General features: G+C 42.1%; 1 protein-coding gene across 1 annotated transcript in view; it reads right to left on the minus strand.

The window, feature by feature from the left end:
• LOC126358740 (ionotropic receptor 21a) overlaps positions 1–21253 on the minus strand; it is a 227825-nt gene that overhangs the window by 111207 nt on the left and 95365 nt on the right. The window contains exon 5 of the mRNA XM_050007578.1: positions 13951–14121. Within this exon, the coding sequence (XP_049863535.1) occupies positions 13951–14121 (171 nt within the window). The remainder of the gene's footprint in view (positions 1–13950; positions 14122–21253) is intronic.

Genomic DNA, 21253 nt, shown 5'->3' on the forward strand with positions numbered 1-21253 from the left:
ACTGTAGAAGGAGGTATAAGAAGAAGAACAGAATTAGTTTTTTAAATTAATAATCACAAAAATTGTCGTCAGGCTATCGATTTTGGTCCCTAATGACCCTCATCAGATCTGCTGTAGAATCTACACAATTTTATAAATTTGGAAATTTGTGGTAAGGTGTTATGGGACCAAACTGCTGAGGTCATCGGTCCCTAAGCTTTCGCACTACTCAGTTTAACTGAAACTAACGTAAGCTAAGGCCAACACACACGCCCATGCCCGAGGGAGGACTCGATCCTCCGAGGGAGGAGCCGCGCGGACCGTGACATGGCGCCCCAGGCCGCTCGGCTACTCCTCGCGGTTACACAGTTTTAAGGCACGGAAACATGAACTTAAAAATGTAATAAAACGAACCGGAATTAAATAGACGAAGGCTTATACTGTCCTGGCGTGATTAAGACGAAGTACCATCCTTAAAAGGTATAAACAAAATTGGTGTGGCACTGTCGAACAGATGTAATAGCATGCCAACAGGTAAATCATAATGCGAACGTCAAAACTGTTCCCAGTAAATTATAGCGCAGTTGCGACACAAGAAGCACGTTTGTGAAGTAAACTCATCAATTATCGGTACTGTATATATATATATATGATCAGGCACTGAATGAAATACATTACAAAAGAGAGAACAGACTATCAAAAAGGAGGGTGACATGAGCAGCAAGATGAATAAAGAACATTTACACAGACAAAGACAAAAAAATTCCAGTTTAAAAAAAAAATTGAATGATTTATTCAAGAGAAACAGCTTCATAAATTTAACAAGTGAGTAACGCGTTTGTCCACGTCCAGCCCTTAAAAAGCAATTGTTCGTCTTGACATTGACTGACAGAGGTTTGGATGTCCTCCTGAAGGGTATTGTGCCTAACTCTGTCCAACTGACGCAATAGACTATCAAAATACCGAGATTGTTGGAGGTCCATGTCCATAATGCTCCAAAAGTGTGTAAGGTGGCTATAATTTGGCACTTAACAAGCACTCATCCACATACTTTGCCGTGTTCTACAAACAAAAAAATTGGTTAAAATGGCTCTGAACACTATGGTACTTAACATCTGAGGTCATCAGTCCCCTAAAACTTAGAACTACTTACACTTAACTAACGTAAGGCTACCACACACATTGATGCCCGAGGCAGGATTCGAACCTGCGACCGTAGAGATCGCGCGGTTCCAGACTAAAGCGTCTAGAACCGCTCGGTCACAGCGGCAGGCGATCTACAAATACAATAAGGTATAGTGTGATAGGTTGTAGATTGTATATATGAATATATAAAGGAGATATTGTTAACGCTTATTGCATGAAAGGGGACGGAGTCTCTTTGTTATAAAAACGGCGTAATGAATGATTGCCTATACTAGTAGAGGTTGGAACGCCAGTGGAGATGAAACGGCTGGCGCAACTGAAGCCCTGGGTGAAAGGCCCACACAGGTGTGTTGGTCCGGCTTAAACACAGGAAATAGCAAGATGGACGTCATAGCACCTAAGCGCTGGAGCACAATACAGCCGCGACCGGCCGGTTTTGTAGCCGAACCGCAAGGATTATACTTTAGAAACGCTGAAAATCTTGGACATAGGTGAGAGGAACGAAGAAGCGGCACCTCGGAAACCACACAGGCTGGGCTATTTCCAAGGATTTTTACTCAGAAGAGTACCATTGTACTAGTATAGATTTTTCTTTGCAAACTTTCTGCGCTGAAGACTAAAATATGGTTGGTTGGCGTTCGGAAGAATGTGTAGAGAGGCAGGAATTCCATGGTTTCGGGAATGTGATTCGTTTTCGGAAATACGAGGGTGGAGAGCAAAGCCTTGCTGGGAAGCCAGCGCTGGTGAGACAAGGTCTTCCGTTGTGAGCGCCCATGTGTGACGGTCGCTAGATATCAGCTTTGTTGGTACGGATAGACTTGCTGTCTTTGCTCTCAGGAGAGTTTATAGTTAGAACAGTGAGGAACTGCACTGTTGCGAACCTATACGATTCTGGACTTCACCTCCGGGTTGGAAGTCGTCGTTGGATACGAAGTGTTCAGTAATTGAGAGCGCCTCCTCTGCCTACAATTACGTTGAGACGTTATCTGACCTCTGTCCTTGTGGCTGGGAGCTCTCAATACTCGTCTCTAGAACACAGACAGGAGAAGAGAGTTTTAGAGCATATTAGTTTGAAAGAGTTTTTAATTTTGTGGCTGGAGTTCTTCCATCAACGGAAACGTGTACGAGAGCCAGCATGCCGACACACCAGACGCAGTACATACGGTGATATTGCAATTTGCTTCGCCTTATTAGGGCTATAAAGCTAAATAGCTGTGTTCACGTTAGTTTATTTCCATTGAGGTTCCACACCACCATAGATTATCTTTGAAATTAGTGTCTTCTACTGTTTGGTATGTAGATGATATCAGTCATTTCGTGTTATTGATATTAGATCGCGCAGTCATAATAAGGGGTAGAGTTGAGCAATGAATTGGTAATTTTACTTAAGAAATGTAAACTTTGTAAAATAAGGTTTTTTTAAATCTACAATAAGTATATTAGCAGGAACAACGTTTAGCATTTAGTAGGATTAGTTGCCTTCATCATTCATTTATGTTTAGATTGTAATTTATATTTCAAGTCAATTAAGAGATCCTAAGATTTGCTTCAGGGGGTAGTCAGACAGGGCCAAATCTTCATTTGAGCTTTTATTATTTTCCGTTGCGCAAATTCATTTTACACCCGCCTGGAGTAGTATCATGGAAGTATTCGATTGGGAAGACATCCGGCAATCTTGCTGGCAAATACAGCGTTTGGCAAGCACGACTGCAAGCAGTAGAATTTATCGCCGTTTGCGGTGGGGCAGTATCTTGCTGAAAGTAAGCCCAGGATGGCTTGCCCAGAAGGGCAACAAAATGGGGCGTAGACGTAGCACTGTGCTGTAAGACAGCCGCGAATGACAACAGAAACGGTCCTGCTGTGAAAAGCAATGGTCCCGCGGACCATCACTCCTGGTTGCCTGGTCGCATGGCAGGCGGCAGTCAGGTTGGTAACCCACAGGTGTCTCGGGCCTCTCCAGATACGTCTTCGCTGGGTCTCAGCGAGACTCATCACTGAAGACAGTTCTACTCCATTTAATTTGATTGCAGGCCGAAAACCTGTCTGGAGACACCACAGAGAGCGATGGGTTATCAGCCTGACCGTCATTCAGTGTACGACGCGACAACCAGCCAGGGGCCCTTTGGTTGCCATCCCCCTTTGGTTGGCGCCCTTACAGCACAGCGGTACTTCCACGATATTTTACGTCCCCTATTTTGCTGCCCTTCGTGGCAAGGTACCCTGCGCTTACATTTCAGCAAGACAATGCCCCCCGCCATTCTCCACACCCCTCCTACAGGGCGAGAGTTTCTGCTGCTTGTCTTCATAGTTGCCAAACCCTCAAACCCTAAGTTGGCCAGCTAGGTCGCTGGGTCCTCCCCCTGTAACACAATAGCTCTAATACTCTACTGATTTATTTTGCCTTTTTGTTTTATTTAATGTTACATCATTGAGCTTCTGTAAATATGTTTGATTGAATGGACAACACAAAATTGTATACTCCTTTCTTTGTAAAAACTTTGATATCATGGTTTCATTCTATGCGAAGTAGTGTATCTGTCATTTAAATTCTTTGTCCCACTTGGAGGGAACAAAACTTACTATATATAATTGTAATTTCTGCGTGAAATTTTTTTGTAGAAATGTCAATATGTGCAAATGTTCTGTTTTATTTAATGTATTTGGTTACTGTTATGTACACTGCTGACCTTCACTTAGGATTCTTAGTTAGTTTGTATGAAAAAGTTGTAGTGGTTCCCCTCGGGAACGGAACTGTGAAGCGCTCGCAAATTGTGGTTGGCCTACGTAGAAAAGGTGGAACAAGAGGCGGTCGGGGACGAGCTACCAAACTGTGAACTGCCATGTAAAAGTTGCATATTGTGCTTGTTCCGAGAGAGGTTTTTTCTGCCACTTTCCAATGCCACGGATGGATGGATAAATAGCTGGAACAATTCTGGAATTGGTATCCATCATCGCCACCACGAAGGGACAGAGTACATCAATTCTGTCTGCAAATCCGCCTACCAACATACAGTTGCCACCACATTGCGCAATCACTGTAACGGAATGCTATAATAATGTACAGTGAAGGATCAGCTTATTGGATGTGTTAGTATGCTCAAATATAAGGTAACTTATAACTGAATTTACGTACCTACCTTGATTTTTTTGCCTATCACAACACCTCTTAGGTTCCTCTCCATTTGAACTATGATTACCGAGTGTCCTATTTTGTGGAAAAAATGAATGCCTCAAAGTTAGACAGTTAATTACATAATTTTGTTTGATCTTTGATGGGAAGGGAATATTAAGATTTATTGTGGATTTAGTGAAATTGTGGGACGCAGTAAATGTAGTTTTGTGAAGTTTCAAAGTCATTTATTTAATCATTTACTTAAAAGTAGAAGACTGTGGTAATAAAGACAATTTCCTGTTTGTTTTATAAATTAAAGTTCTTAAAATAGAGGGTTATAAAGTTTTGCTTAGATAACGATCATAGTGCTACCTGTAATAAAATCTAAAAGCTGAGTCAGTTTCTTGCAATTTTGTCAACATTGTGTTTCACTGTAGTAAAAGTGGAAAAATGCAATAGTAGAAAATTATATGTTCATGATTGCTAAGTGTTTGTCTCTCTTGTGTATTGGAAGTGCATATTAATAGTATAACAGGATCCACAGTTTGTCAATTGTGCTAATGCCAGTTAACAAGTAACGGGAAGACCACTATTTATGAAAACCATAATTTCTTTATTCAAAAGATAATGAGAAGCAACCTGTTAGTGGATTGCAATTAACTCTCATTTTAAATAATAAAGTATTTAACTGAGAGAGACTTAACCTGTGTCCAATTTATGATCCTGCAGTGAATGTTAATAGTAATGTTATAAAGACCATTCAGTTTGAACAAGCCCTGAAAGTAATAGTGTGTTTCGGTATCTGTTGTATTTTTGCCAATAGTTTATGCTGCTTTAGCTGTTAGTTTCAATCTTACCGTAAACATATGTATGTGTCATAGTTCATTGCACTCGCGTGTGACAAAGTGTAGGTTGAGTTTATCCGTTAAAGTTACTAATAACTATTTTCTTGAACAAGACTGTTAATCATTCTCTTGCCTAATTAGGCTGGCGACCGTTTTCTTTAGTCTCTAAACAGTATAGCTAAGTAAAATATTATTTGTTACTGTTTACATGTTTACGTAATTCTGAATTTCACTTCCGATAAGCCACTTTCATTAGGTACAATACGGTCAACATAACAAAATTCCTCTCAGAGGGTAACAGTGCTCTGTTGTTTTATACCATAATTACTCTAACAAAATAATTCTGTTTCTGCAAACTGTCTCCAGCTTCGAGGTTATGGTATAGCAGTAGCGGACAGGAATGTTATACCCCATTGAGTACGTTTGGAGAATTATGGATAAAGGCCTGGGATTTTGACGAGCTATCGCGCCAATTAGATAGTATTTGGCATAATACCCCTCAGGAAGATATTCAGCAACTGTATCATCCAATGCCAAGCTGAATAACTGCTTGCATAAGGTTTATTTGTACATATACATCACATTAGCCGATTTTCGTTCCATTCGAAAAATTCCTTCATGGTGCATCGTTTTTTATTTGTCTTATAGTGTTTCAAATGCACTTAACTTTGCGAACTGAAATTGACAGTCTGGCAACAACTCTTTGTGATCATCGACTGAAATTAGAGAAAAAATTTTGTGTTGACTTAACTACTCTCTTTATCCACAACTAAATCGGTGCTTGCAAAAAGACGAAAAATATCACTCAAACAGTGTTGCACTGGCGAGATGCGTGCAGCAGGTGCAGTCTGTGGAGTGGACACTGGTACAGAGAACAAAAGAGAATGAAAAGTAAGAAAAGAAGGCGTGAAGGAGGAAATATAAACATAAAAAGAACAAGAACGATAGTTGCACAGCGCTGCAGCAGCGAGAGGCAGGAAATTAAAGCTCTCAGCATACAGGACTAGGTAGCTAAGGTTGATGTGCATGCAGAGGGTATTTTCCCATGTCAGGATAAACAGCACCGTCAGCACACGGGACGATCAGGTTAAAGTGATTCTTCGCTCTTAGCGCTCTCCAGCGACATTTGTCAGCTTTATTTGGCTCACAGACCAGGGGCGCCGAATTATAAAAAATAATTGGGGGGGGGGGGGGGGCATACTGGGATACGTCGTTCTTTCGGAGTTCCAACAACTGAAAAAAAATTGAGTTTACATCTTCGTGCCATTTAATTGCTGGTCCTTGTCGGCATAGAAATTGAAAAGAAGTAAAAATTGTCTCAAAAGGTAAAAGGCCTTTCTTCATATCGCTATCTAACTGTTCATTCAGTTGGGAGGCCACACTTCGGTTAGTGTTAGAATTTAGTTTCAGAACACCTTCTTTATGCGTAAATGTATTTTCATGAAGACAGAATTTTTCCAATGCCTTTTTCCAGTTATAAAACCGTACGGAAGTAAATACATCTTCTTTTTTTGAAGAAAATTGTAATAGATTTTTAGCACCTGCCTCGTTGCAGGTTTTGCAAAAAACTTTTTCGGTACATGCTTCATATTCTAGCCATGTATATTTGATCAACCAAGACTTCTGAAATGATATTCCCCTACCGGATAGTACAGGTTTCGGCTTTGAACGGTTCTCACCTAAACACAATGAAGCAATTTACGACACCATAATTCTTGGAGGTTGGCTTGTAGTACCATCAACTTCCAAGCGCGCCTTTTTGGCAACAAATGTATTCATTGCAAACTTAATTCACAATACACTAAGAGACTAAAGTAAACGAATAAAATATAGTCATATAAAATAGCCCATCAGACACTAAAAGTCGGAACACTAGCCGCGCGGGATTAGCTGAGCAGTTTGAGGCGCTGCAGTCATGGACTGTGCGGCTGGTCCCGGCGGAGGTTCGAGTCCCCCCTCAGGCATGTGTGTGTGTGTTTGTCCTTAGGATAATTTAGGTTAGGTACTGTGTAAGCTTAGGGACTGATGACCTTAGCAGTTAAGTCCCGTAAGATTTCACACACATTTGAACATTTGAATTTCGGAACACTAAACACGTCTGCAGCATGCACTGAACGAAACTGTCCACGCTGAATGACTGCGACAACAGGGTGGGTTTAAAGTGGGCGCGGTGTCATAATGTCTCGAAGCGTTAAGGCGACGCAACGCAAGGTGGAGGGTTCCAGGCGCTTCTGCTCCAGTCCTTTTGGTGTCACCGCGGCCGCTGCACTGGCCCGGCGGCGTCAGAATTTATCTGAAAGTTCGCGCACTAGGATAAATTCTAAGTGTGCCCGCACCACCGTAACACTATCATGATTAACACCACTCGTTTTCAGTTAACCTGCTTACTACTGAAATAATTGTTTTAACTCATTACTGAATGTATTTTAAAAGGTTACTATCGTCAAACAAGGAAAAAAAATTCCAACATAATTTTGCGATTTTACAAAGCGTAACATGACTAAAAATTTTCTTAAATTATTGGTGGGGGTGGAGGGGGGGAGGGGGGGGAGGGGAGGCCTTTGCCCCCCAAACGATATTTTGAAGCGCCTGTGTCACAGACAATACAGTTTGTTCAGCATAATGGACGCGCGTAGAATACACATGTCAACTCTAGAAAAATACGCATTTCTTTTATTGACTATATGCTAGTCATGTTGTTCTGTATCTCGTGTACATAAATAGAAACTTCAGTACCTGTGAACGTGTAATAAGACAAAAATGAGAGATACTTGTCTGCTCAGGGAGGACATCGGCTTATAAAAGTTCACAAAATCTTTTCTGACAAAGAGCGCACATCTATTCACACAACCTCAAATATTACAGAAATTTTTTCTATTACTTTCATAGAAGACTTCCATAATCTTTTAGACAACGCGAAAAGAGTGAAGAAAAAGTGGATACAGCTGGACGCGAGCTCGTTCCGATCCACCCTCGGTTCAAGATCGGCGTCTCAACTACGCTATGCTGAAGGCCTCGTACCTCGTATTTTATGTTACAGTCTTCCAAAAGTTTTAATGACGAAATGTTATTGACATTTAATTATAACAAATCCTAACAAGAATTACACGCTTCATGAATCTTCAACGGGTCGTTGCCTTAATACGGCTTATTCACAAAACACGCGAGTTTCAATGCAAAAATAACTAAATATCGCCAATATGACTTTTACCTTCATTTTGTTATAATAAATACTACCAACAAGATTCATTCTCGAGGTATTTACTGAGCTGGTGCTTAGAAACAGCATATATTCCTTGGGTGTAACATATAGCATAAATCCCACCGAATATGGGCTCCTACTGAACGCAACAAAGGCAGTATGGCGTCTTGCAGAATGAAAGCTTTCACGACCGGGTGACATGGCGGTTGATATACTTTTCGGGATGTCAGGTCGTGGTCTAAGAACTTTTCTGCTCCTTACGTTTCGTCCAGGACTCCGCTGGACTTCCTCAGAGGCGCTTTGTCTTTGTCGACTTGGAAAAATAGAAAAATCAGCTGTAGCGGAACATGCTCTTCAACCAGGCAACCACTAAGTGAAGTTTTCGGATACCGAAGTTTTATCTACGACGTTAAATTACTATCCACGGTTATATAGAGAAGCTATTGAAATTTATAAACATCACGATAATTTTAATAGGAAAGAGGAGGCTATGAAACTTAGCGATATATGGACAGTGGCTCTACAAAATTGATAAGAAGTTATCTTTGACAAGGTGGTAATCGATAGTCAACCTTAACTTTCCTATGGATTATCACTGCTCATCACGTGTCTCCTGAACCAGAACCACGCCCCCCTTTCTCACAATATATAAGTCGTTCTCAGACACCCGACCAGTCAGTCGGTAAGACTCAGCGGAGCAGCGCCTCTGAGGAAGTCCAGCGCAGTCCTGGACGAAACGTAAGGAGCAGAAAAGTTCTTGGACCACGACCTCACATCCCGAAAAGTATATCAACAGCCAGTATGGCGTCTTGCTTACTGTATGTGGCGTATGGAGCGTTGTTGTTTGCTATTGCTTCTATTGTACGTGGTACGTTGCCGAAATATCGTGGAACTTATTTTGTGATTCACCTGGCGAAATGGCTCTCCAACAGGAAGTGACGTCACTAAACTCGTAGACCGCCACGTCAACGTTACCTAAACTCGTCCCGCAGAGCACAGACATTTCTCAAAGCTTGGGGCACAATCTCGCTGAGCCCAGGAAGCGATTTTCTCGGTTAAAATAATGTGTGACCCTTGCCCTCTTAGCTTTCATACGTCCAAATGGCAGTCATTCCTATGTATTTTGATACAGTATAAAGTAATACTGCAACGCAGCATGAAAGCACACTGGACACCAAATGCTATGAACACGACAATATGGTGGCGGTGGCTTCACTTTTGTGGCATGAGATTATCCTCCCTTATTTTAATCTCGTTGTGGGTGCGGTCGGCTTAAAGCCGTCAGCATATGGGACGAGCTGGCTCTACGAGTTTTGTGACCTCACTTACTGCTATTTCTCGTTGAGGAGCCATTTCGTCACGTCAAACACAAAATAAGTTGGGTGATACTTGGGCAACGTACCACATAAAGTAGAGCCAATACTAAGCAAGAACGGTCCCTACGTCACGAGCAGAAAGCTTGAGACTCGCAGAAAGCAAGACGCCATATTGTACTTATATTGTTAGAACTCAATCAATGATAGGTATTACGTTATACCTTACGCCCCATGAATGTATGCTGTTTCTTAGCAGCAGCATATTGAATGTCTCGAGAGCGAATAGTTCGCGGTACATACAATTTGTTGTAACAAAACGATCGGAAACGTCACATTGGTGGTTACAGAATTTTCGTTTTTAGTTATTATCGCCCTATAAGTCGCATCTTATTACAGTAAGGCATTCTAAGGCAATGACACATTGAAGATTCATGAAAAGCGCGTCGTTCTTGTCAGGATTTATTATAATCAAACAACGTTTTGGCGATTAAAGTCTATAGTAGACTACATAACATAAAAAGTTGCCTTCCCTGAAGCTGCAGGTCTGTAACACAGAAGTGAGTTTTGGCTGGTAGGGAATTCGAGCCCTGCTGCGTGTATTTTTAATTTTTCACCTTCGCGTTTTCCGAAAGGTTCTGAGACTTCCTCACTAAATTACACTGAAGCGCCACAAAATTGATACAGACATGCATATTGATATACAGAAATACGCAAAGGCAGCGTACAGCGCTGCGGTCGGCAACGATTATATAAATCAAGTGACTCCGCAATTGTCAGATCGGTACTGCTGCTACAATGGCAGGTTATCAAGATTTAAGTGAGTCTGAACGTGGTGTTTTAATCAGAGAACGAGCGATGAGACACAGCATCTCCGAGGTAGCGATATAACGGGACCATTCGACGACTGAAGAGAATCGTTCAGTGTGACAGAACTACAACCCTTCGGAAAATGGCTTCAGATTTCAATGCTGGGCCATCAACAAGTGTCAGCGTGCGAACCATGCAAAACTTCATACCTCGCCTGGGCCCGTCAACACCGACATTGGACTGTTGATGGCTGGAAACTTGTTGTGTGTTCGGCTAGTCTCGTTTCATATTGTATCGAGCGGATGGACGTATACGGGTGTGGAGACAACCTCATGAATCCACAGACCCTGCATATCAGGAAGAGACTGTTCAAGCTGATGCAGGTTCTGTAAGGATTTGGGGCGTGTGTAGTTGGAGTAATATGGGTCCCCTGATACGTCTAGATACGACTCTGACAGTTGACTCGTACGTAAGCATCCTGTCTGATCACCTGCATCCACTCATGTCTGATTTGCATTCCGACGGACTTGAACAATTTCGGCAGGACAATGCGACACCCCACACGTCCAGAATTGCTACAGAGTGGCTGCAGGAACACTATTCTGAGTTTAAACACTTCCGCATATTGAGCAGCAACGTGCTGTTCAGAAGAGATCTGCAACACCCCCCTCCCCCCTACCCCCTCCGTACTCTTACGGATTTATGGACAGCCCTGCAGGATTCATGGTGTCAGTTCCCTCCAGCACCACTTCAGACATTAGTCGAGTCCACACCACGTCGCGTTGCGGCACTTCTGCGTGCTCGCGGGGGCCCTACACGATATTAGGCAGGTGTACCAGTTTCTGTGGCTCTTCAGTGTAAGTCGCGCGTTATTAGAGTAAACAAGTTTACGGCAATGACACACTGAAGGTTCACAAAAAGCGTGCTGTTCTTCTCAGGATTTGTTATAATTAAAAACAAAGTAATAAAGTATTGGCGATTAAAGCCTATAATGCCGGCCGAGAGGTTCTAGGCGCTACAGTGTGGTATCGCGCGGCCACCACGGTCGCAGGTTCGAATCCTGCCGCGGGCATGGATGTGTGTGGTGTCCTTAGGTTAGTTAGGTTTAAGTAGTTCTAAGTTCTAGGGGACTGCTGACTTCAGAAGTTAAGTCCCACAGTGCTCTGAGACATTTTTGAAAGCCTATAACAGACTACAACATAAAATACGAAGTGGCCTTTCCTGAAGCTAAAGTTCTCTAACACAGAGTTGAGTTTTGGCTGGTAGAGAATACGAGATTTGCTGTATGTATTCTTTTTTTCAACTTCGCGTATTGGGAAATGTTCTGGGACTTTCCCACGAAATTAATAGAAATGATTTCAGTAATATTTTATGTTATGTAAATGTAAGTGCGTTGTCTATCTGGAGTGAGTTTCTTTGGATTGGTGAACGTTTATAAGCTGATGTCCTTCCTGAGTGGACACGTATTCTTCCTTTTTGTCTTATTACATGCCCACGTATATTGAAGTTTTTACTTGTGTATACCACAAATATCACAACATGACTAGCATATGGACAAGGGAGGAATTGCACGTTTTAATAGAGCTAATGTAGGAATTTTACGCACGTCCATTTTTCTAAATAAACTGTATTGTTTGCGAGCGAAATAAAGTTTCGCAATTTTCGCTGGAGAGAGCTGAGAGCGCAAAGTCACGTTAACCAGATCATCCCGTGTGCCGACGGAACTGTGTCCCATGACATTGGTCAACACTAGCTGCCACATTCCGCGTGCCGACAGCTTTAGGCCAGTCCGTGTTGAAGGAGCAAATTAAAGGTTCGTATGAGTAGTTGGCAGCGGGCTCGTGCGCATGCGCAGAGCTGAATTCGCGTATGAGCAGTGCCTGACTCCCGTTTCTGGCTATTTGGAGTGTGGCTGTTTGCCGTATGAGCAGTAGCAGCAACTAGCTAGGAGCTACCCGGAAAAATTTTTCTGGCGCGCCCAAGCTGTAAGATTCGCGCATGCGCAGAGCAATCTTATTTATATTGGTTGGAGGGGGGGGGGGGGGGTCCTTCCCCACGTGACCCGTGTATATGTTTCGTGTCTTCGTAATATTGCTGATCTCTTCGTCTACTGCTCCCACGTCAAATGAAATCAAAACAGATTTCTGTGGCCGGGAGCCATCAAGTGAATTAATATACATTCTCATAACCATGAAAGACCAAAATAAGTTAGTAGTTTCAATTTTTTGATTTCATATTCTTTCCACGTTATTAGCAATCAACCATTAATGTCGTAATGAAGCAATTTCTGTCTGTTTTATAGAGAAATTTGTTTCTATTATTTTTTTTACGCAGAGGCAGTTAGTTTATTTGAAACGAAGTGTTTCATTCCTCACTATTGGCTACTTTCAACCTCGTTTAATTTCAAGTGCAAATTTTCACTTTTTGGGACGAATGATGTTATACCATAATAAAGAACCAAACATGAGAATACAGTGCTGGACCTCCAAGAAAATTGGTATCACGAAAACTACATGGAAAGCTGAATATCAGGTACTTCAGAGTGCATCTGGACATAGAAATGCGCAATTAGAGCGGAATGAAGCATTTTAGTATGGTTTATGAAATTCCGATGATGCTGGAGTAGTCTCTGATTTTTGACACTGTAAGATCTCTTAATGCTACATACATACGAACATACATAAACATTGACTTGAAGCTGACTAAGTAGGGAAATTTGGTCAGTAGTTTTGAACTAAATAATTTGTTTCAAATATAATGACAGCTGTCGCAGAATTTTACAATCAGCCTTCTGTGAAAGTGTTTTTCGATCACAAAGCACCTGTCTAGTACTTCCTCTAGGCCTGAAGTTATTTCTTAATTTGTGTTTACGTCTTAAATTTATAGGATGCCATTCGATGCTGAATTGTAGGCCGGCAGCATACCGTGTTTTATCGTTTTAACTCCCCACATGGCTTCATATTTATTCCTAGAGTAGAATATAAACTGTCAGTTGTAGAGTTTCTTTGCCTCACAGACAACCACGTTAATATTTTTTTTTTTTTGAAATAGTCATGAAATTTATTGTCCTTTATTCCGGTGTAAGCTACACAACAAACTGTCTCATTTTTTTGCAAGAAATTTGTATTCCTTCCTGCTAGCTTTTTGCAGTGCTGTGTAGATGTAAACCTGTTGGAAATGCTACATGCTACGTAACAATATTGAAGAGTACGAATTAAAAAAAAAAAAAAAAAAATCTGTCGAGGTCACCCCTTAGCAAAATTTTATGGTACTTCGAGCTGTGGAGTCTAATTTTGAAATGATATTTTGCCAGGAACTGCTTCCTTATTTGCATCATTTATCTGGGTGGGATATGATAAAACAACTGCTCTAAGTACAACTCTGTATGTCCTCTCAACAACATGCCGCAGGGCTGCACATGTTCACGTCACGCCGCACCACGCACGAAATTCCACCAGAAATGCCACGAAAAGCGTATGAGCAGAGCAAGCAAGGGAGATGCAGGGTCAGGAGAGGCGAGGGTGGTCGGATGGAGAACGTTACCTGGGCAGGGCGGCTGTGGCGAGCGAGAGGAAGACGGCGCAGTCTACGGAGTGCGGCGTGGTGAAGGCAGCGGCCCTCAGGCGCTCCGGCGTCTGGTACACCCCTGCGGCGCCCACGTGCGCCTCGCCAGAAGACACCGCCGACACCACCGCGTCCCCAGACGAGCCGCTCCTGGGGAGCAGCATATCTTTCTCTGTCCGCTCCCAAAGACGGCCACGGAGCGTACAATACATTTTTGTTTTCCTTGGTGCCCTTCCACACGTTCCTTTTAGTGCACAGTAAGAGACCACGTAATTGCACAGACTGCCTAATCTCGGTACCCGCACGCTCCTGCTACATGTTACAAGGAATCGGAGACAAGTCTACACTATCTGATCAGAAGTATCCGGGTACCTATTAGCAGACATTAATGTGGAAAGTGTCTACTTCTCACTTTTATCACAGCTTGAACTCTGCTGGGGACGCTTTCAAATATCCGCCTGATAGTCTGTGGAGAAAGGGCAGTAAATTTTTCTCATCATCATCATCATCATCATCATTTAAGACTGATTATGCCTTTCAGCGTTCAGTCTGGAGCATAGTCTCCCTTATAAAATTCCTCCACGATCCCCTATTCAGTGCTAACATCGGTGCCTCTTCTGATGTTAAACCTATCACTTCAAAATCATTCTTAACCGAATCCAGGTACCTTCTCCTTGGTCTGCCCCGACTCCTCCTACCCTCTACTGCTGAACCCATGAGTCTCTTGGGTAACCTTGCTTCTCCCATGCGTGTAACATGACCCCACCATCTAAGCCTGTTCGCCCTGACTGCTACATCTATAGAGTTCATTCCCAGTTTTTATTTGATTTCCTCGTTGTGGACACCCTCCTGCCATTGTTCCCATCTACTACTACCTGCAATCATCCTAGCTACTTTCATATCCGTAACCTCAACCTTGTTGATAAGGTAACCTGAATCCACCCAGCTTTCGCTCCCATACAACAAAGTTGGTCGAAAGATTGAACGGTGCGCAGATAACTTAGTCTTGGTACTGACTTCCTTCTTGCAGAAGAGAGTAGATCGTAGCTGAGCGCTCACTGCATTAGCTTTGCTACATCTCGCTTCCAGTTCTTTCACTATGTTGCCATCCTGTGCGAATATGCATCATAAGTACTTGAAACGGTTCACCTGTTCTATCTTTGTTCCTCCTATTTGGCACTCAATCCGTTTATATTTCTTTCCCACTGACATTACTTTCGTTTTGGAGATACTAATCTTCATACCATAGTCCTTACATTTCTGATCTAGCTCTGAAATATTACTTTGCAAACTTTCAATCGAATCTGCCATCACAACTAAGTCATCCGCATATACAAGACTGCTTATTTTGTGTTCGCATATCTTAATCTCACCCAGCCAGTCTATTGTTATCAACATATGATCCATAAATAATATGAACAACAGTGGAGACAGATTGCAGCCTTGTCTTACCCCTGAAACTACTCTGAACCATGAACTCAATTTACCGTCAACTCTAACTGCTGCCTGACTATCCATGAAAAGACCTTTAATTGCTTGCAAAAGTTTGCCTCCTATTCCATAATCTCGTAGAACAGACAATAACTTCCTCCTAGGAACCCGGTCGCATGCCTTTTCTAGATCTATGATGCATAGATACAATTCCCTGTTCCACTCATAACACTTCTCAATTATTTGCCGTAAGCTAAAGATCTGCTCCTGACAACCTCTAAGGGGCCTAAACCCACACTGATTTTCATCTAATTGGTCCTGAACTAATACTCGCACTTTCCTTTCAACAATACCTGAGAAGATTTTACCCACAACGCTGATTAAAGAGATACCTCTGCAGTTGTTACAATCTTTTCTGTTTCCATGTTTAAAGATGGGTGTGATTACTGCTTTCGTCCAGTCTGATGGAACCTGTCCCGACTCCCAGGCCAATTCAATTATCCTGTGTAGCCATTTAAGACCTGACATTCCACTGTATTTGATGAGTTCTGACTTTCTCATGAGCCGAAACCAGCGAAGGTCGTGACCTTGGACGCTGGCATCTGGAACTAAGTCGACTTTCTAATTCATTATAAAGGTGTTCCATGTCCTTCATATCGGGACTTTGGGCAGACTACACGATTTCAGGAACGTTATCGATCAACAATCTTTGTCTCACAGATGTTGCTATATCACAGGGTGTGCTGTCATGCTCGTACATACAGTGATCGTCTCCGAACAGTTCCTCCACTGCGCGCAGTACACAGTGTTGCAAAATGTCTTCACACCCTTCCGCATTAAGCGCAGAAAGGGTACTACATTGAAAAGCCGAAGACATTTCTATAGGCATGCGTAATCAAATACAGAAACATATAAACAGGCAGAATACGGCGCTGCCGTCGGCAACGCCTTCATAAGACAAGTGTCTGGCGCGATTGTTAGATCGGTTACTGCTGCTACAGTGACAGGTTATCAAGATTCGAGTGAGTTTGAACGTGGTGTTACACAGCACCTCCTAGGTAACGATGAAGTGGGGAATTTCCCGTACGACCGTTTCACGAGCGTACCTGAACATCAATAAATAGGGAAAACATTAACTCTCCGACATCGCTGCGACTGGAAAAAGATCCTGCAATAACGGGACCAATGACGTCTGAAGAGAAGCGTTCAACGTGACAAAAGTGGAACCCATCCACAAATTCCTGCAGATTTCAATGCTGGACCATAAACAAGTGTCAGCGTGCGAACCATTCAACGAAACATCATCGATATGGGCTTTCAGAACCATGTAACCTTGAGAACTGCACGATACAGAGCTTTACTCTTCGCCTGGTCCCGTCAACACCAACATTGGAATGTTGATGACTGGAAACATGTTGCCTGATCGAACGAGTCTCGTTTCAGATTGTATCCAGCGGATGGATATGTGTCGGTATAGAGACAACCTCATGAATCCATGGACAAGGCGACACACCATACGTCCAGAACTGCAACAGAGCGGCTCCAGGAACACTCTTAACGAGTTTAAACTCTTCCGCTGGCCGCCAAACTCACCAGACATGAGCATTATTGAGCATATCTGGGATGCCTTGCAAGTTGCTGTTCAGAAGAGATCTCCATCCCCGCGTACTCTTAGGACTTGTGTAAAGCCCTGTAGGACTGATGGTGTCATTTCGCTCCATCTCTACTTCAGGCATTATTCGAGCCCGTGCCACATTGTGTTGCGGCATTTCTGCGTGCTCGCGGTGGGGCCCTACACGATATTAGGCAAGTGTACCAATTTGTTTGGCTCTTCAGTGTACGTCCCGATTACGAAAAATTCCCTCATCCGTGTCTCACTGTCGGTACTACACATGATGGCAGGTTGAGGTCTCGAGTCGTTCGCCAAACCCAAACAGCCCCATCGGAGTGTCGCAGGTTATAGCATGATTCATCACTGTAAATCATTCGTTTCTCCTCATACACTGCCCGCTGGCGTCGCTCTTTACACTAACTCAGGTGACTATTAGCACTGCATATACGAGGAAATGTGTTGGTTACGAGGCGCTGCTCAGCCGTTGGACTTCATTCTCTTTTAATTCGCTACGCACCGGCATTGAGCTGGCTGTAGTGCTTGTAGCACTTTGGAACTCACGAGAGAGTCCTTCCGCTGCTGTCACGTGATTATTTGCAACCACCCTCCACAATAATCGAAAGCACCATTCCACCATCACATGAGGTCTGTCCGGTCTTGTTTTAACTGCAGTTTATCCTTCGTGTTTACAATCACAATCACGGCACCAACAGTTGATTTAGGCAGGTTCAGAATGATCGAAATGAATCTGATATATTTGTTGCTCAAGTGGCATCCAACGACTAGCTCACGTTCGAAGTAACTCATCTGTCCTGACCTACGCATTCTGCTATTATTGCTGGCCTACTGACAATACAATACCCCCTCTCCCCCCTCCCCCAACTCCATTTTATACTATCGAGTCCGCCTCTCCTGATACCTAGTGGTCAATTACGCTTTACACGTTGTTATTCTGTCGGAGACAGCAAAGGACTTGAAAGAGCAGTTGAACAGAATGGACAGGAGGGTATAAGATGAACATCAACAAAAGCAAAACGAGGATAATGGAATGTAGTTGAATTAAATCGGGCGATGCTGAGGGAATTAGATTAGGAAACGAGTCACTTAAGGTATTAGATGTGTTTCGTTATTTGGGCAGCAAAATAACTGATGATGGTCGTAGTAGGGAGGATATAAAATGTAGACTGGCAATGGCAAGGAAAGCGTTTCTGAAGAAGAGACATTTGTTAACATCGAGTACAGATTTAAGTGTCAGGAAGTCGTTTCTGAAAGTATTTGTATGGAGTGTAGCCATGTATGGAAGTGAAACGTGGACTATAAATAGTTTAGACAAGAAGCGAATATAAGCTTTCGAAATGTGGTGCTACAGAAGAATGCTGAAGATTAGATGGGTAGATCACGTAACTAATGATGAGGTATTGAATAGAATTGGGGAGAAGAGGTGTTTGTGGCACAACTTGACCAGAAGAAGGGATCGGTTGGTAGGACATGTTCTGAGGCATCAAGGGATCACCAATTTAGTACTGGGGGGCAGCGTGGAGGGCAAAAATCGTAGAGGGAGACCAAGAGATGAATACACTAAGGAGATTCAGAAGGATGTAGGTTGCAGTAGGTATTGGGAGATGAAGAAGCTTGCACAGGATAGAGTAGCATGGAGAGCTGCATCAAACCAGTCTCAGGACTGAAGACAACAACAACACAACAACGTGTAAGCGCGGATACTTATGATCAAACAGTGTTTATTCGTGCTTAAAAGTGCATGTGATGTTACACGAATGCTACCTATAGGAGCCGAAGCGTTTATTAACACGTATGCCCACAAGAGGAGAAGGTATCGGCATCTGTGCTCCGCACATCATACGTGGCGAGCTGACAAAGCTGTTTCCAGAAGAAAGAAGGTAGAATGTGCAAATTCGTGCAAAGGAAACGTCAGTCTTTCCTTTGACAGTATCAACTTGAAGATCTTTTTGACTTCAGAAGTAAAGATAATCACAACAGGAACAAACATGATACTGCATTAAATGAAGTGTGCTGTAGACAGAAGTGAGCAGGCCACAAACAACAGTGAAGGAAATTAAATATAAAATAAAAACACCGCGTTCAGAATACCGCCGAGAAAGACATATCATTAAAGACGTCAAAAAGAAATGGTGCTGACAGAGAGGACGTTTTTGTGAACCGAAGTACAGTTTTTTGACAGGATTCGATTCACGAGTGACATGGAACCTGAGAGCAGCAGATGATTTCTCGGAGAAAGTAATTGTCTTTTTCACGACAATGTACTGATTCGTTATTTCTGTTGCGCAAGGACTAGTACGAATCGATCATTATCAGCGCCCATTCTCAACTGATTTCGAAACGAGTTTTCCTTCTCTAAAAGAAGTTATTTTGGAAGAAATGTCAAGCTTCTTTTCTCCTACCGTCTGCTCAAGAATTTTTTTCACCCATAATGCCCATATTCTTCTTTTCGTGTTGTTCACTGCCAAGGTATGTAATGTAATGGCCACAGAGAAAACAGGAATTGATGATTTTGTTTTTTAGCAGTCGACTCCATGATAGAATCTTCTCTGTGTGTGCTGGACTGTTGTGCTCTTCGTGGCCCGTTCGACCGCACGCAACTTATCCCATTCGCTTTAGCGCGTGGTTTGATGTGCTCTTTAAGGATCGGGTAAAAGGGCACTTATGGTGGCTCGAATGTTATGGGACATATATCTGTCTTAAAAAGCTATGGCCTCAGAAAGAATATTAAATGAGAAACATATAACTTTGTGTGTCGTTTTTTTTTCACACGGAATTAATATGATAAGACTACGCTGTCATATGTGTACAACTTATTTCCATGAACGCTACGTAACCTTCCTCTGGCTGAGTGGAAAGAGGCTAAAATTATCTTTAATGGGTCAACAGTTATTACAGGTTAGAAACTTAGGTATTTCAAACCTATATAATTCAAAAACGATATGACAGAATAACGTGTAAATTACCTGAAATTATACAGGTAATTTTCAGGACTAAAAAGTCAATTTCACAACTGTAAAAGTAGAATAAGAATGATGTCCAGAGAAGACTACATGCAAAGGATCTATTTCGGAGAAGGCTACTGTATCAACATAAAATAATCTTCAGTGTATTGCCTGCAGAACTAAACACAAAAGTCAGGTTTGCTTAATAAATAGTTAAATGGATGTTATCGTCAAATAGTTTGCATAGCAATGCGTAGGGTAGTAATAATCACACAAGTTTGGCACTTATTGTTAGTTCAAAAAATGTATTAACTATGTATTTGTCATAAAGAATATTTTTGCAGTTGCTTCTCTGTTTTCGCTGTTCCAGTGCAGTTGGATAGACAACGAACTGTCGATCTAAACTTGTCGAAAGGCAATAATGATCGTCTGAGTGAAGCTGACCGTGTGAAAAAGTGTGAATCTAGTGACGTCAGTATCAGCTAAGCTGTTCACCTTAGATGTTTCCTGAACCGATTAAGATGCCCGAATTCTGTTTTAAACCTAATGAATTGCATTAAAGTCGTTACTAAATTGTGTATATTCTTTTTTCATAACTATGCCAATTAAACAAATATCGGTACCAACCTCGCTTTCCATATGGAATTACAGAAATTTCTGCTACTAATGCAGAAGTTGCTAAAAGAGACGAATTCAATAATGTCTTCATTGCTCTTGTGCATAACTGAGAAACACAGACTTATTTCCATATGATATAATCTACATTCTTTGTATGAATTTTGGTACTGACTTACTCGGATCACGTAACAACTACAATTCCTCTCATTTAATTTCCCATTACTCCATTTTCTCTCGTTTTTATTCCCTCCAAGCATCTAATTCACATCCTGAAAGGGCCCTGTTGAGCGCCCTGGTACCAGGTCAATTTTTCCTTGCTTCTGTCCATGTTAATCCTCATTTCTTATTTTTTCTGTCTTGAAAGCCTTCTAAGTTTAGTACGAGTATTTCATGATCGAAAAAGTTTTCTCTATATTTCTTATTTTTTGATATTTTTCTTTCAAGCTCTTTTCTTACTTCCGTAATCCATGACTTTGTTGGCTTAATTTTCCAGAAATATAGGAATTTTTGTTTCGATGGCCTGTTCTAATACATTAGTCACATGCGTTCAAAGAAGATTAACCTTCGCTTTGACGTTGTTTTTAATATTTTCTGTATATTTCGGTAGGTCTTCTCATCATGCATCATTTTTCAGTCTTTTTATTTTATATTGCACCCA

This window comes from Schistocerca gregaria, chromosome 1, assembly GCF_023897955.1.
Source record: "Schistocerca gregaria isolate iqSchGreg1 chromosome 1, iqSchGreg1.2, whole genome shotgun sequence".
Lineage (NCBI taxonomy): Eukaryota > Metazoa > Arthropoda > Insecta > Orthoptera > Acrididae > Schistocerca > Schistocerca gregaria.